At 38.9% G+C, this 17,769-nt stretch overlaps 1 protein-coding gene across 5 annotated transcripts in view; it reads right to left on the reverse strand.

Moving 5' to 3' along the window:
* Nucleotides 1–17,769, reverse strand: part of SGIP1 (SH3GL interacting endocytic adaptor 1) — a 237,433-nt gene that overhangs the window by 67,716 nt on the left and 151,948 nt on the right. For 3 of the 5 annotated variants that reach the window (XM_070367882.1, XM_070367881.1, XM_070367878.1), the window contains 5 exons: nt 16,292–16,384; nt 14,836–14,910; nt 12,281–12,772; nt 5,076–5,203; nt 3,982–4,108 (listed from right to left, as the gene is read on the reverse strand). In XM_070367882.1, coding sequence (XP_070223983.1) covers nt 3,982–4,108; nt 5,076–5,203; nt 12,281–12,772; nt 14,836–14,910; nt 16,292–16,384 — 915 coding nt within the window. The remainder of the gene's footprint in view (nt 1–3,981; nt 4,109–5,075; nt 5,204–12,280; nt 12,773–14,835; nt 14,911–16,291; nt 16,385–17,769) is intronic. The other 2 variants (XM_070367880.1, XM_070367879.1) reach the window with 1 other exon arrangement.

Raw genomic sequence — 17,769 nt, forward strand, 5'->3', positions numbered from 1 at the left:
ATGATGCTATTTCTCCATTTTATTTATTTATTTTTGACCACACTGAATGCCATGCAGTGTCTTAGTTCCCTGACCAGAGATCGAACCTGTGCCCCCTGCAGTGTAAACACAGATTCGTAACCACTGGACTGCCAGGGAAGCCCCTGTCAATCAGTTTTTAGTATACATGTGACTTCCTCAGTGGCTAGAATAAGTGAATGCAATTTCTGTAATATCTACAGTAGAGCAACAGGAACTGGCACTAAGAAGGACACCCCATAATACCCCCAGAAAATAGGACACAAAAGATTACACTGACTGTAACAGTGCTCTTTCCTACCTACTAGGAATGGTGGAGAATATTCCTTTCTTTTGAAAAACTGATGTTTTATTTACAATCTCCTTAAAATGAGGAGACTCCAAGACTGCCATCTTTTTCTTTGAGCTGAAGTTACAAAAGAATAGTTTATAAAAGTTGAACAGCATGCTTATCATTTTTTTTATTATGGTTATGGACAATGAGGACTTAGAAAAAAAATTCTAAATTTAAAAAATGGGTGGTTGGATAGCTCTGTACTTGATTTAAATAAGGGCAACAATCAGTTGTAAAGTAAGTAAAGTAAGTAAGTAAAGAAGAAAAATTTTGTTAAGAGCTAACCAGGGGAACTGTCTCCAATTGATCTGAGATGGGGAAGCCAGTATTGGAGACAGGCTTTTCCAAAAAAAAAGGGGAAAAATACTAAAATTAAGTGTGGAAATTTAAAATCGGGATCAGGAATACCTGTCTATAAGGGTCTTTCCTTTTGTGCAGAATAATTGATGTTAACACAGATAAGTTTTTTAAAAAGCTTATTTAAGTCAGAATTTCCACCCAGCCTGGAGAGACAAAAGCTTAGAGGAAATGTTTTAAGTTTTAGATTCTATGGTTAATACTTGTGTATTGAATACAAATCACTTTTGCTCCAAGTTCTATACCAAAGGAAGCATCAAAGTCCATCTGATGCCCTTAAAGGATTACTTTTCATTCATTACTGATTCCTGGGATGTTAAAGATGTAATTAAAAATGCATAATGAACAGCTGAAGAAACATAATTAATAATGAATTTAACAATGAAGACAAATTGTCTTTATCATTGTATTTTGCATTGGGGTAGATTGCAAAGGAAGGTTTTGCAAACATCTAAAAAACGACTATCACACATAGAAATAAGAAGCAAATAATAAATTGGATATTTACAATTAGAGATAATTCCTTGTTTATCTCTATCTCTAAATGTCTAAAAGTCTGGTTCTTATAATAGAACACCTTTAAATATTTTCTTTGAATATTTTAACCAGACTTTCCCTCCCTACCATATCAAAGAGTGAAGATCCTGTGAGCTTTTTTTTTTTCAGTACAAAAGGGGTTTATTGTATTTCATTCATGCTAATATGTGCACTTTTTAACCTCTCTGAAATTAGGATGGATCTTAAAATCAGTATGATAAGGAAGTATTGCACCTTAACTCACGTGGCAGCTTCCCCTCCCTTTCTCAGTCATATATAAAATAACAGCGCAGCTTCTAATTGAAGGTATCCTAAATTCAGTGAAGTACAATTACAAAGGAACATTTCATTATTTGAATGTGACTTATTCACATTCAAAATAGAAAGGGAATAGAAAATAGAAAATCCTATTTTCAGGTGTGGCATCAGTTTTACTAATTTATAATCATAGATCTCATGAAAGAGATTTTATGTCCAATGTCTTGCTAGGGGCGTATTCTTAGATGAATTGTAGGAAGATCAGACATGCCTTTAAAAATTTAGTCCTCGAATTATATTAAACTTTGTACTAAGCAAGTACAAATAATAAGTATCCAGTTTTTGCCACACTTGTCCCTGTTTTGGCACAAGTGTCATAAAAATGTCAAGAAAATATCATGGTGGAGGGAGGGAAATGTTGAGCCACTGAAGTCAAGAATTTGCTGCTGAAATTCTTCATCTCCCCCAAGCCATCTGACTTTCTTAAGTTGACATACCAAGTCAAGTCATGGACAGGCAGCCCCTTGGTGCTGAACAGCCAAAGAACAACCTCTTCAAAAAGAGATAAACAACACTACACAGGGTGCTGCTGGGTGGTCACTGACAACACATTTACTTTAAAGAGAAATGGCTGTCAGGTGACTCACAGCCACAGGAAATAAAGAACAAGAGAGCGAGGGAGATGAAAACCAAATACAAATAACAGAGCTGAAGAGATTAAATCAGAATGCTTCTCAGCAATGAAGCGATGTGACTAGCCTCTTGGGTGGTCTTTTATTTTTCTTTCTTTCTTTCTTTCTGTTTTTAGCCCCTGTATGGCTCATCTTGAAAGAATATGTACTAGCTGTGTTGAGGATCACAGTCACTAGCCAGGTTCTAAGGTTTCTGCAGCAGAGTGCATAAAAACACATGATACAAAACACGGCCACAGGTCAAACGCTCTGTGCGCCATTTTCTCTGTGAATCTCAGTGAGTTGAAGGAATAGGTTAGACAGTCAACTGGGGTCGCTTAAGGTCTACTCTCTGAATGACAGTTTATCATCGTTACTTTTCTCTCTGAACAACCAGGAAAATCACAGGGAGTGAGTGGAACAAATGACCTTGAGGCAAAAACCACAGAAAACCAACGGAGCAGGAGTGAGGGAAATGGCTGTAGTGATCAAGAGCATTAAAGAGAGCTCAAAAGTAAGGTTGGAAGTTACAGAAAAAAACAAAACAGTAAACAACAAAACCCAGAAGGAAACTAGCTAATAGGCATCTAAATAAGAAGCCCTGAATTACCCCAACTGACGATGCAGATAAAGAATAGACTTGACTATATAAATCATGTTAAATATCTGTCTGTTAATGAATCCTACAAAATTGGATAGCAGGCTGTATTTTCACCAAATTTGAAGAATTCTTTGGGGATGGTCTGATTAAAAATATGAAGCAGGTGATAAGGTTGAAATTCTCCCTGAGGGCCTAAGAGGCACATCTTAACTTATTTCCCTGGGAAAAGAGGGATTTCTTCTCTAGAAGAGCTTCAGGCTTTGATCAAAGTACTTCTCACATGGACAACTCTGTAGCATGCTGTTCTTTGGCAAGTAGCAGGAGGAATTTATTCAGCGTTGGTTAATGATTCTCCCAAGCAATGCAGCATGGGCCAGCTGGTTTATAATATGGGAGACTTGGAGGGCATTCAGACAATAAAGGAAGACAAGGGGCAAAAATGGAATGGAAAAGTCCAGGTCAGAGACACCATGCAAACATGAGAGAGGCAGCAGGAGCTGAGGAAGGTGGGTAAAATGTGGGTAGACAGAGACCAGCCTTGGGAAGAGGGAAGATGCTCCAGGCAAAATGAGGCATTTAAACCTGGGAAAACCATCCAGCTGAGCAGTCATTCTCAACTCTTCACTTTCATCACACCATAAGGAAAGAGGCACAAAGGCATTTACTGAAAATGCCAGCAATGACTTATTTCTTGGGGAAAATTGACCACACATCACTGAAAAGCACTAGAAAAAATGTCAAAACATTTTCTCAAGTCCCACAATGCCCGTGTTTATACCATCTGTCAACGTAAGCAGAACCAAGGTGATGAAGAAATGAAAGCTTCAAGAAAAGAAAAGTTCTACATTTTGTTATTTCTGATGGGTTACATGGTTGGAATTTAAATAAACATTCCCCTCTCAAAGATATCTAAATAATATCTAAATTACAAGATCTAATTTGATGATTTCTTCTTTACTTTCATGAATACATCTGTATGGAGACAGAATAAGAGAATTCCACATTCTTTTACTTGCTTATCTGCTTAGCTAAAGCATTTGCCTTCTTTGCTGAGAAGGTGCTTTTAAAAGAAGAGTCAGATGATAGTAGCAAAACACACAGCAAAACAATTTTGACCAGAAACATAGGGTGTTAGGGTTTTCAGATCATAAAAAAATAGCCAGTCAAAACCACAAATGGATTAAAAGAGAGGAGATAATTTTTACCAACTGTGGGAGTGGTGGCCGCACTCAAGGAATTGGTAGATGATATTGAAGAAGTGCTTTCAGCCCGGGCTAGGGGTGCTATCGGAGGAGGGCTGGAAGAATGGATGGGAGGGCTGAAAGGTCGGGGCTGCAGGGAGAAGAAAAGAAATGGAAAGTTAGATTCACAGGTCTTCCTTTCATATTTTTAACATCTCCCAGCTCCAGATATGACAACTCAGGTTCTTAAAAGAGGACAGGTGGTACCATTTTTTCATTGAAATTGATTTTATCTGTACAAGAGCTTGTGGATGGAGCCAGAGGAAACAAACTATAATGGGCTACACTCAACAGATATATCACATTAAGAGAAGCCGAGATCTGGGATATGGTCAGTGATGTTTCAGGATGGTGGACTCACATGCCCTTAGGGACTAAATAAGTGACATAAAGTGAGAGCTTATACCTACTGAAAGATATCTGAATACAAAATACTGTAGTGTGCTGGCTAAACCAGATGTCAGGGACATCATTATTACCCTGTGACTCCTGTATGTGAATTCCAAAGAAATTTACCTCTGCCAGAGTCTCTTAATTGTTTGCACAGAATGTTTTCTACCCCTCGTCTTAAAACATGATGCAAAACTTCCAAAAAACTTCCAAAAAAATTCCCTGAGCCGCCACTCTCCTTTATATTCACCCAGTGTGTATACCACCAATAACTTCTCTGTAGTCTGGGGTCAGAAATCTGGACTTCTCCTCTCTAGGAGTCTTCCAAAATCAGAAAAATATGGTGAAAGGAAACACCTCCCATTCCAAAGGATTTAGGACGATTGAGTATTATTATCTTAATTTTCATCAAACCCACTGGGGTAGAACTGAAGACCCCACGATCCTGTTCCTACTACTTTAGGCCGTGGCTTGAATGATGGTGGAGATTTGAGGGCAATTGAAATACACACTCTGACTGCAGTGACTTTCAGATTTTGGCCGTCAGGGCCATTGGTGCAGGCGCTGTAAGGCTTAGACCTGGAGTTGAGATGACCCATGTTCAGGCATTTGGACTCTGTCATTCCCACTGTATGCTTCTGAGCGGGACAGGGCAGAAGGGAACATACCACATCTCCGATGCCAGGCTTCCCTGGAGGTAGCTTTGGCCGAGACGGAGGCCGGGGAGGAGGTGGGGGTGGGGTCGTGCTGCTGCAAGGAACCAAGGGGGTGGCTGGCCGAGCAGGGGATGATGCACCTGAAAAACAAGCTGGTATTAAAAAAGGCTAGAGACATAGGTGGTCAAAGAGCTGTTATCATTTGATCCCACCTTTCCATTCCCACAGTAGAGTGTAATCACCAATACGTTCTTCACCTCAGCAGTTAATACAGTCAAGACTGTAGCACATGGGGTTTGGGTTTCTTTTTTTTCAATAAAGAAAAAAAATCACTCAGTTGAACTATGGTTGATGGCTGAAGCTGAAGCTCATTGCCTTTTGTTGTCATGTGACACCCAGTGAAAGGTAAATCCTTTTATAACTCCCTGTGACAGAAAATATATACTTAATACTCTTTTGGCTGGGTGAGTGGGTAGCTTTCATTCTGATCATGATACACATGAAACTTATGATAAATTTTCTTGATCTTTACATATTCAGAATTTATGTCCAAGATGAAAACGGAGGTTAGAACTTGAAGAAAAAAGATTTTTCACAGTATATGTATATATGTGTGCAAAAGTCATGTTCGAATTTTTGTGACCCTATGGACTGTAGCCCACCAGGCTCCTCTGTCCATGGGATTCTCCAGGCAAGAATACTTGAGTGGGTGGCCATGCCCTCCTCCAGGCGATCTTCCTGCCCCAGGGATTGAACCCACGTCTCTTTTGTCTCCTGCACTGGCAGGCGGGTTCTTTACCACTAAGTGCCACCTGGAAAGTCCATATATGTGTGTGTGTGTGTGTGTGTGTATAAATATGTGTTATGTATATAAATACTTTTATATATCTATAAAACATGTAGAAGAGAATTATCCTTCTTACTGTGCTTTACGATATGAGTAGTAACTTCATATAGCAAAGTAGTAGTAACTTCATCAAGCAAACCCTTGATGGTAAGCAAAGAACAAAATATAAGAAAGTACATTAGCTATTGTGAGCGTACTTTGTTTGTGGAATCTTAACAGAAATACATTGGATTTAGAGGATTTTAGTTTTTAAAGGAGGCTGCTTAGGAACCTGTCTGTGTAGAGGTTGCCTGCGACGATTTTTGTGATGATTTTTAAGAGTCTCTTGGATTTACTTTTCTGGCTGTCAATGACAAACAAGAGAAACACAGAGCACACACAGAGGTCGGCATGCACGCTAATGAGCACACCAGAGGGCTTAGACTTAGGGGTTGGCCTATCTTCAGGCGTATGTCCGGGATATACGGGAAAACTACTTGGCTAACAATCTTAAGGAAGTCAAATCAATATTCCAAATGGTTCTTGTTCAGTCAGAGAACTTCCAGCTACTCCTGAGGCTTTTTCACATTGGTTAGAAGCACAGGTATCAAATTACTCCAAGAAAATTCCAAGAAATTCTGCCCAAAGAAAATGTCTCCCCCTCCCCCTACCTCCCCTCCAACACACCACAAAACTCTGCTCTCTGGAGAATCCTAGACCAGATTTTCAAGGAACTTTGAAATTTGAATCTTTGAATTTTCAGATTTTCAGGCAACTTTAACCATCAAAGCTCATCATCTCAGGATCTGCTTCCAACTTAGGAGAGTCCTTGGGGGTGAAAGCCTTGTTCCTCTGTTTAAAGCAGTTTGAAATCTTGAGTTTGTTGTGTTTATCTGTGTGGTTTATTGTAAGTGTAATTACATTAGTGTGAAACCATACTAATTACCACCCATCCTACCAATATTTCCTAGTTACCACTACGAACTTTTGACTGTAGTCTCACTTTTTATTTTGTTGGCCCAGTATCTCTGCTACACATTTTACTTGCATTATCTTATTTTATCCCCACAATAAGCTTTGAAGGAAAGTACTTCTACTATCTCAGTGGAAAGTAAGGCTCAGAGATATTCAATAACTTGATCAATGTCATATAGTTCAAATGGCCTATTTAACTACAAAGTCTGAGTTTTTAAATGTAGTATCTTGTAGCTATAGGTGGTGGCCTATATAATGTAGCCCCACATTTTGCACAAAGCCTGGTCTTCTTTTTGCATGGGCCGACTGCACTTTTCTCTCAATATAAATATCCTTAGTCTTTTGCTGATCTTCTCTTGAATAAACGAATAGGGGATATTTCAACAGGTCCCTCGACAAAGTTTTCTTTACACCTAGGATGTTTTCAGAAGTGACAGCAAAAAGATGGGAAATAAACGTTAACACAGCAAAGTTTTTTTCTGGAAGTTTTATAGAACTGTTTTGGGGGTTCTGTTTTGCTGGAAAACCATGTCATGGGGGTTGGGTCAAAATGTCTATCCAGGGGTCTATTTCCAAGAAACGGTCTTCTGAGTCAATCCCAGGAAAAGGTCAGCTGCTTATCCTTTTCCTACAAGTTCCAGAAGGGAAATTTTAAAATCCAGTTTCAGTAATTCTTGGAAAAGTGGTAACAAGTTATCATGGAGGCAGTATGAAATACTAAAGAAACTGACGAAAAGTCAGATGACCTGAGCTCTGGCTCTGTCCACCTCCTATCAACTATAAGAAGTTGACTTCTCTGAACCTCAGCTTCATGTTTTAAAATACAGGACATGTTTCTACCTTACAAGGCAGTTGCAACAATTGAAATGGAAAATGCTCATTTAAGGATTACCAAGTCATAAGATACGAAACAAATGGAAGGCAGTTGTTTTTTTTTTTTGTCACAGTTTTTGCTTCACTGGCTTATAGGCAGTTGTTGATGATGGTAAAATTTGTGCTTTTGATACAGATACAACTGAAAGCGAAGAAAAAAGTGGCTAGTTAACTGGCTGTGTTTTCCTTTTGGAGTACCCTGTTTAACTTACTTTTTCTTTACTGAACTGATCTCATTGATTTGTTATGCAGTTAGACAACACCAAGGGAGTTTCAAAAAGCAAAACCCTGTTTCACAGCAGAGGGTAGTTTGGGCCTACGGAGTATTTCATAATTGAACTAAGGCCTCACACGATGTTGTGAGATTACACAATTATTTTGTACTGAAAGAGTAAAGAGGGTTATTTGCACATCTCTACCCTTATTCTTCGATCTTCAGTTCTACTCATTTCCCCTTCAAGCAGTGTTTATTCCCAAGACAATGCTAGAAACTAATTGGACAACATTGTTTACCTTTAAAAATCATATGTACATTTGAATTTGTGAATTCAAAAAGTTGGCAACCACTGACATGCTCTTGATCCATCTGCTGCTTTCAACCTGAAATCCCATCATAGTTTCTTTGGTAACTCCTGAGGACCATAAAACAATGGCTCCAACTTTCACTTCTTTTTGTTTGTGTGTGGGGGTGTGGGGGTGTGGGGGTGGGGGTGTGTGTGTGTTGTGGAGTCGGCAGGGGGGCAGCTGGGGAGAAGTGATCACTGGAATTCAACAAATCTCAGGTCAGACAGATCTTGACTTTGCTATTTATTGCTTTGTGGCTGTGGCCAAGTCCTGCCTTTGAGCTTCCATTTCCTTACCTGTAAAATGAGGCTAGTATATCACAGTGTTATAGGGGAGAATCAAATGAATGAAAATATATGTACTTTGAAATACGTAAAGAATTATTCTTTCCCAACTTGTGTTTCTTAGAACACAATTATACTATTTCTTTGACAAAAGTATTAAACACATGTGGAAAAGTTTTCATACTATGTTTCTTTTTAGGTAACTGGCACATTAAAAGCCCTAAAACAGTATGGCTCAGTGGAGTTTTCTGCAATGATGAAAATGTTCTGGAATAAGTGCTGTCCAATAAGATAGTCATTAGTCACTTGTGCCCACTGAGTACTGAACTGTGGCTCCTGCATCTGAATAATTGATTTTTAATTTTAATTAATTGCCATTAAGATTAAAATAGCCACATATGCTTAAAGGCTTCCATTTTGGACATTGCTGCTCTAAAAAAACTTGTAGTTAGGAAATATATTTGTTTGATTCAACCCCAGGTAGTTCAAATTCATTTGTTTATGGATGTGTGGGGTGTGTCTGTTTGTGTTTAGCATCTTTTAATATGGGTTTACTTTCCCCAGTTGGGAAATGTTGAACATTCTATCTTTACTAACACTTCTCTTTCCCTGGTCTCCAAAATTGCTACAGGCCAAGGAAACACTTTTTCCATTCCATCCCCTGGGCACACAGCCCACACAGGAGAAGAGATAGTCTTTGCCAAGAATCAGTGTCTGCATTCCAGTAAAGCAATATTCTGGCCAAACTATGTATTTTAAATCTTTGCCATAAGGAAATTAAAGTTCTTGAAGCAAATTCTTAACTTGCAACTTTTTCAACAGCAGGTAACTATTCCGATCCACAAGTACTGTCTAAACTTGGTCAGTGACAGTCATCTTGCTGTGACTGAAATTTTTAATGTAGGTATACAGTTTGAGATACACAGGAAAAGTTATTCCCATCAGGCTGTTATAAAAAGCAGATAATGATAAGCATTACTAATCTTTAAAACATGAGACCATATCCTATTGTTTCAATCCTAAGTTTATATTTCTGCCAATCTGTTTAATGAGCAAATAAACTGGGACTTAATTAAGGAAATAATGGTGCACAGTTTTATTTATTCATGAGTTTCACTGGCCCAGTTTGGTTTTCCACTTAGAAATTCAATTCTTTAATATTAGCAAAGTATAGTATTTTCCAGCTCAATTATTAAGAACCAATAGTCTTTACTGGTAACACTTTCAAGTAATTTTAAGTAAGAATATGGAAGTTAAACATGAAAATGACAACAAAATTGCCAAGGATTCCAGAAAGAAAGCTAGAGCTACTCTATTTATTCATTAAATCAATGATCAATTCAATTAATCAAGTATATCCCAGAACCTTGTAGAAGGTGCTTGAGGAGCCTGGGGAGTGTCCTGTCCTCCCCTCCCCCAACTAAAGGTGTTTACTTTGGGTAGAGTATAGTGACCAGGCCACTGGAGAGAAGGTATTATTCCTTGAAAAGCACTTTCAGAAGACTCAGAGCCTGGCCCAGGAAAGAGTCCCATTCAAGACAGTGGAAACATGTCTCTCTTTGACAAAGGACAACCAGCTTCTTTTGGGCTGAGGTCTGGACTGGAGTCTTTACTTAGAGGCCCTTTATTATCTTTACAGTTAGGTAAGGACCCTTACATCACCCCCAAAAGATCTAAAAAAGAAATAGAGGATGGAGGTGGGGCTCTAAGCCCCAGAAATACAGAAAGGAGCACAAAGCAGTAGGTTTGGAGAAAAGACTTTTGGCGATCTTGATGACAGTGTGTAATACAGGTGCATGTCAGGGTCAGATAAGTTTGTGATATTTTGTCACTAAACCTTGCAAGGGCTCCTGGAGGGCATAGTGGTTAAGAACACAGGCCTGGGATCAGATAGATCTGAGAATGAATACCAAGTCTATCACCTCTAGCAGTGTAAACTTAGGCAAATTACTAAACATCCATGAGCCTCAGTTTTCATATCTGTAAAATGGGGGAAATAAGAGTATTCACCTCATGAGGCTGTTGTAAAAATGAAATGATGTGCATAAAGTTCTTAGCATGAAGCCAGGAAAAGAAACTATAGCTGTTGTTCTTATTGGCAAAATAAAGGCTCTCTAGGACCCTATAAAGAAACCTGCTGATTTTGTTTTAGCACAGTTTTTCAAACTTAAATTTGATTATTGAACTGTTTTCCGTTTCTGGTGAAGGAGGAGAACACCTGTGATACAAAACACTGATTTTGTGTACAGTACAGAAGATTCTCCAGTCTTTTCCTTGATTAGCTTGGATGCTTTCACTTTAAAGCTCAGAGCAATTTGCAAATGCAGAGCAAACACTGAAAGATGTGCCCTTGAAAGCAGAAGCAATGATGACTATTAAAACAGAGACAAACATACTTCCTTGGTGTCTCTTAGTAGATTCGAATAATTTAAACTTGGTCACCTCTTTCAAAGCAAATAAAAAACAAATAGCCCTTGACATCCCTGAGAAGGTACCTAACAAAAAGGACAGGAACAAGAGAGAAGGCACCAGAGGATCTTGGTAGACAAACAAGAGCATGAATGGAATGAGTGATACAGAAGAAGAATGCATTAGGAATATCGTGATCTTTCCTGGGTATGCATGGCAGTTCCCATCCTTTCATCATTAGAGAATACAAAATGAAGCTTCAAACAGGAAAATCAAAAAAATCAGATTCCATGTCAATGTTTGCATGTAGAGTCCCAAAAGGTACATTTGTGACAAACTGCTCCATCACCTGTCACCACACTTAGAACTGACCTTATAGGCTGACTAGCCTGTCAAATGATGACATCAGAGAGCAGTTTGTTTCAGTGGCAGCCTGATTAGGCTGGAGATGCAATAAGGCAGCCTCTTTTTTGCTGTCCTCTAAAATCTCCTTTTCAAATCCTACTTCTTTTTCTCTGAAATAGAGAAGTTAACATAGTTTTCCCCAATTAAAAAAAAAAAGAAATAGAAAACACATATACCTACAAAAACCAGGGCTTTTGGAAAAAATATAGATTTATAAGCTTATAAATCAAATAATGTCTGAGGATCGAATGTATAACACGGTGATTATAGTTGATAACACTATATTGTATGATTGAAATTTGCCAAGAGAGTAGAGTTTAAATGTTCTCGTCAAAAAAAAAAAGGTAAGTATGTGAGGTGATGGATGTATTAACTTGGTGGGAAGAATATTTCACAACGTATGTGTGTATCAAATCATCACATTGTACACTGTAAATATCTCATAATTTTGTCAGTTATATTTCAATAAAGTGGAAGAATTAAAAAAACAAAAAAACAACTAGGGCCCCTGTGGAGACATCTGATGAGGAAATCAGACATTTAACTTGAAGCACATTTTCTGTGAAACCTGTCTTTCTAGAACTTTCCTGAATTCTAAAAATGACATCACAGCTTTCTTTAAAAAATAGAGATCTTATCCGCAGGGTGGAAGGGCACTCCTAAGGGTCAGGAGTGCAGGGCAGGACACATCCACAGACTTGCACTATGACCGCGAGCATTCGATGGACTAGGACATGCCACAGAGCACAGGACACCCACACCAAAGGAGGGATGGCTGAAGCTCTAAAGCCAACTGCCAGGCAGGAGGAGGGTGTTGCTCACACTGCAGCAGCCACGGCCATTCCCGGTCACACGAAGCACACGCAAACAGTGAGACGTACCACTGGTGATCCCCGTACCACTGCCCGAGCCGGGTCCGGGGGATGAGACCACAGTCCTGTAGGTGGGTGGTGGTGGGGGAGGCGGAGTTGCTCTCTGTCCCAACCCAAAATCTTTAGGAGATGAGATTGTTTCTAAGTAATCATCTTTAATGAAGTTCTGCTCAGCGACTTTCTTCTGGACTTCTTCTAAATTGAGCGGCGATGGTACACTGCGAGGAGGACCCGGAGGTCCTGAGGGGCCAGGAGGACCCGGGGGGCCCGGAGGTGGGGAGTCAGCTGGGTTGTCTGAGGCAGCTGGTGGGGACACCACCTTTTCCCTTGGAGTCAACTCTGGAGTAACACGTTCCGGGGATGTGTCAGAAAAATGGACCCACTTGTCTTCAGCATTAACAGCAACAGACTTGGGGGATAACACGGGGCCAAAAATGCTGTCCAAATCATTGATGGATGGTAGCTTTTCAATTTTGACCTCTGTGGCTGATTGGTCATTTCCTGTGGTTAAAGTAGTTGATTTTAAAATTTAATTGACTTTGTTAAAATTATTTGTATAGGAAGTGGGAGGGGTGAGGCAAAGCCTGATAAATAGGTTATCTTGTGAGGTGCCAAATTGGACATATTTCATGATGGAAAAATATCTTGATTGTAGTTGAAGGGGAGGAGAGAGTTCCCTGCCTCTATATTGTGAACATTACCTTTTCGGCTATTATTTACCCTTGTGTGAGGTGATCTGACTTGGCTACATCTACCATCACCAGAAGCTCCAGCATGCAACTGGTCATTCTGAGAAGGCATTCTCAGAAGTGTACAGGCTCTGGAACTGCAAATTTCAAAAGGGAGGTCCCTTTGGAAAGTCTGGCCTAATGAAATACATAGGACACAACAGAAAAAGAACTGATGGCTGAAAATCACCCTCATATTTGATGAAGATTGTCTACTCTAGCATATTAAATGAAAGTGTTTGGTGAAACCAATGATAATATATGTTAGTTTAAAAAATTATCACATCATAAGTAGTTGCATATCTTCCACCTTGAACACACCAGAAACACAGCACAAAGATTAAAGAGATATCCCCACATGAATATTTACAAATATACACAAACACACCCCACGTACCACACACATAGGATATTGAGAAGAATTGTTACATATAAACCCATTTAATAAGGAACAAAATTATAAGAAACCTTTATAATTTCTTTTCTCATCAAGTCTAACCTGTTAATACCATAGGCATAACTGATATATATATATATGAATTCATGAAATAAAAAGTCTGTTTTGCTTAAATTTTAGCATTAGCTATTCTTTTTAATTCTTACCAATAACAAGAGGAAAATTAAAACTATCTTCTATAGCTTGGCAGGAAGTAGTTGATAACTGAAATGTGAGGAATTGTACCATTTTTTAAACCAAGATTATTCAAATTAGAAATTGTTACCTAAATAATTTCAGGGCATGAGCCATTTTACATTTAAATAACCTTTTAGCTGTAAGAGTAGGCTTAGTATTCTTATATTTTCACATTTGAAAAAAGTTAACCTTCAAGGTTTCAAGGCCAAAAATAAATGGGATAGCAGTTTGCCTGGGCCACAGTATTTATAATTTCACTGCTGGTAGATTTACTTATCTCTAACATATTCATGAGAATACAAGGGGCCAAAATGATTTGAACTTGTAAACACCTTTACCTGTGCACTCTCTGTTGGGTCTGAGTCAATATAAATTTCATCAGTGACTATGTCTTGCATTTGCTCTTGTTGATAAATACCCCCTCTGTAGTTATCAAACTCACCAGACTGCATAAATAGCTATGGATGAAGCTGCAATAGAATTCCAAAGGTGACGAAGAACTACATTCTAAGGATCCAGACACATAAAATAACTATTACTGCTTTTGAATTGCTAGTCCAGTAAGACTAGGTACATTATAAATTGTATTGATCCATAGTATTGATTTTAATAGATGGTAAAAATATGCCTTAGAAGTCATCTGTCTAAAGGCATGCTGCAGTTCCTTGCCATATTTCATCATCCTTATACATCGCTTTGCCATGGGATAATAAATAATGACTACTGGGAAAAAGCCTGCACCACCCTAGCTTACCTGTATGCTGCATAATTCCAGGACCCATTTTATTATTATTGTGGACTACACAATATTAATTCTAGATAAAAACTTATCAGCTCTTAGAAAAATACGAATTATGCCTTGAGACTTTTAATTCTTCAGTCATTTAAAATGAGGTCCAATGAAGTGAAATGTCAATTAAACAATGGCTTTTGATATTGAGTTTTTATTTCTCTTATCTCACAAATAAACATGGCCTTTGTTCAACAAAATTATACAGAGGAAAAAATGAGAAAGTGAACCTTTTTGTGAAACCTGGGAGTGATACTTAAAGAAGTGTACATAGTAAACTGCAGTGGAGGTAAAACTAAATGCATGTTCACGTTTAGTCTAGCCTATAGATTTCAACACATCAAAGGCATGTTGAGGTCCAGGGCCACTGCTGATTGCCACACCATCCTAGGACAGAAAAAATAAAGCTTACCTGGTCCAACTGTTAAGGGGGAGCCTGTTCGGGGTGGGGTGGCTGGTACATTTTTTGGAGGCAGTGGGGGAGGTGCTGCCAAGAGATGAGAAGCCATGCATTACTGATCACTTTCTCCCTAAGTTATGGAATATTCCCCAGATAAGCAGGATTTGGGCTATCATTCATATTCTGCTATTGGAAAAGGAGTAACTATTAGCAGTCCATGTATTTTTTTTAAGTTCAAAGTTTAGTGATTGAAGCAGGACTCATTCAGATTCTTCCACTTTATGATAGGAATTTGTCAAAAGAAAGTCAGATAATAGCAACAACAATATCATCATTTCATTCATTCATTCCTTTGTTTTATAAGTGTCAAAAGCCACCAAAGTCCTGGGACCTGTACTAGGAATGAAGGACATGGGGTTGAAAACAATGAGCCTTTGCTCTCAAGGAATTTACAACTGAATGAAGGAAGACTGTGGTCCCAGGCAACTGCAATCCAGAGAGTGGTCAAGGAAAGGAGAGCAGCCTGGGTGAGGGGCTTTTAATAGAGTCAGGATATTATAGCTTGGATTGAGTCAGGAAAGATTTGTCAAAGTAATGTCTTGAATTTGGGCATATTTTTGACATCTAAAGCAAAATTATTTGGGTCAAGGAAGAATGAACAGATTCCTTTGGTGGAAATTATAGCTGAAAAAAATCCTTGGGCTAGAAAAAGTATTGTCTTACAAGCCCAACCCAGACTCATCCTTTTGAACTGGGCTGTCACTTTGCGGGCAAAGTTAAGAATTTCAACAGGTAAGTATTTTTTTCTTTTCATTCTTTAAATGTATGTTTTCCTTTCACTGCTATATCTGGTAAATCTGACGAGTTTCCTTTTTCTTCAGGACTTCTTTCCCCAGTTACCTGGAGTAGGGGTTAGGGGCATTCTGGAATAAACAGGGCTGATGGCTCTGCTTTGAGATAAATGTGCCCTGATCTTCTGTCTCAGCTTCTCTCTCCCATATGGCATCATTCCTCTTGTTCTCCAGTTAAACTCTTTCCCCTCAAGGTGTCCTCTCTATCCTTTGAAGCCTCAGTTGTTCTGTAGGACAAGCAGAGACCTTATCTGACCTGGTTAGCTCTGTGTTGTGTGTTAGCCCATGCCTAGAACGTGGCAGGGTCTTTAGTCCACTTGCTTATCATGCCTACATAAACCTATTGAATAAATGAATGAATAAGCCTGTGAGATGTCACACAGAAGCAGCTGTGGTTCAAAGTTACTTATTTTACTTTATTTATTGTATTATTCTTGTCTCAACCGACTGTCCTAGGCCCCTTAACTCTAATGCTTATTAGAATAATACCTCTTCTCAATATTAAACAGTCCAAATGTTGCTTACGTAGACTTCCTAAGGCTTGCCTAATTTCACTATGCAGACAGACAGTAAAATGAGTCACTTATTTTTCCAGACAGAGCAGACACATAACTTACTTCCAGTGGGAAAAGGCCTTGTTAACTTTGGCGACTCCACGCTTGGATTAATTGGTTGGCCTGGACCCCATATCTCAGGCTGATCTAAAAGAACTGGAAACATAAAAAGAAAATTTCCCCGGGTGAGTTGAAAAAAGAAACATCCTGATTTTAGAATTTATAATTTCAAGTTAAAGTGGAGCTTGACAAAATTATTTCTGCCTTGCCTCAGTCCTAGTAAATTAACTTAGAGATGTGCTGTTCCTGATTCTCTTCAATCAGAGAATGGAAAAAACAGCAGGGTGTGCATGTTTGTGTGTGTGTGTGAGCCCGTGCGCAGATGGGGTATCTGTGTGTGGACATACAGCTAAACAAAAACTTGCAAAACAGAGTGTCTGCATTCTTTTCCTGGTGGGTCACTTAAGGGCATTCTAAATATCAGTACATTTCTGGTACCCACTTGAAAATACAGGCATTATTCCCATGGACATTTGTTTTAAGTTGGTTTATTAAAGTTTGCCAAGAATATGCTTCAAGAATGAAAATGTCTGAATTCTGTACAGTTCTTCTCACCTTTAAAGGATCTTATGGGATCTTTAAAGAAGTCTTTTACAACATTATAAAGAGAAATGAAATTATTTAGAAAGGGTGAACATGTTAAAAGAACCAGAAAAATAAACAAGTGCTTAGCCATCTAAGGGCTTCCTGTTGGCTCAGTGGTAAAGAACCTGCCTGCCAATGCAGGAGATACAAGAGATGTGGGTTCGATTCTGGGCTTGGGAAGATCAGGGGAGGAGGAACTGTCAACTCACTCCAGTGTTCTTGCCCAGAGAATCCCTTGGACAGAGGAGCCTGGCAGGCTACAGTCCGTAGAGTTGCAAAGAGTTGGATGGGACAGAGTATGCATGCATGCAGACATCTAACGTCAATCAGGGCAATTGGTATTAGGCCTAAGGACAATGAATCTAATATTTCATCTATTTTTTGTATCTTCCTTCTGACTTTTTTTGTTGCTATGGTAGCAATATGATACACTAGTTCTCATCATCTCTCATGTGCCAGGGTCTCTGTAAGTACTGCCTGTGATTCATTATGTTGTAAAACACAGGTTGGGAATTAGTTGGATGTGGATTTGATCCAGCCTCCATGGGGTCGCAAAGAGTTGGACACGACTGAGCGACTGAACTGAACCGAACTACTAGGACCTTGGGCAATTCATTTAACCTCTGAGCTTCCCTTCTTTCAGTGCAGAGATAGTAAGAACCATCTCTAAGAGTTAGTATAAGTATTAAAGGAGGTAATGTATATAAATATAATGTACACAAAATACCTATCACAAGGCCAATAGCTATTATGATTTTTCAGTCCTCACCATACCACCACGTGGTTGATGTTGAGGAAACCAAAGATGACAGTGATTAAACAACGCGCTCAGCAACACTTGGTGAACATAGAAGAGCTAAGGTCTGGTCCCAGGCACGCATACCTAACTCCAAAAA

This window comes from Bos mutus, chromosome 3 (genome assembly GCF_027580195.1).
Source record: "Bos mutus isolate GX-2022 chromosome 3, NWIPB_WYAK_1.1, whole genome shotgun sequence".
In the NCBI taxonomy this organism is placed as follows: Eukaryota; Metazoa; Chordata; class Mammalia; order Artiodactyla; family Bovidae; genus Bos; species Bos mutus.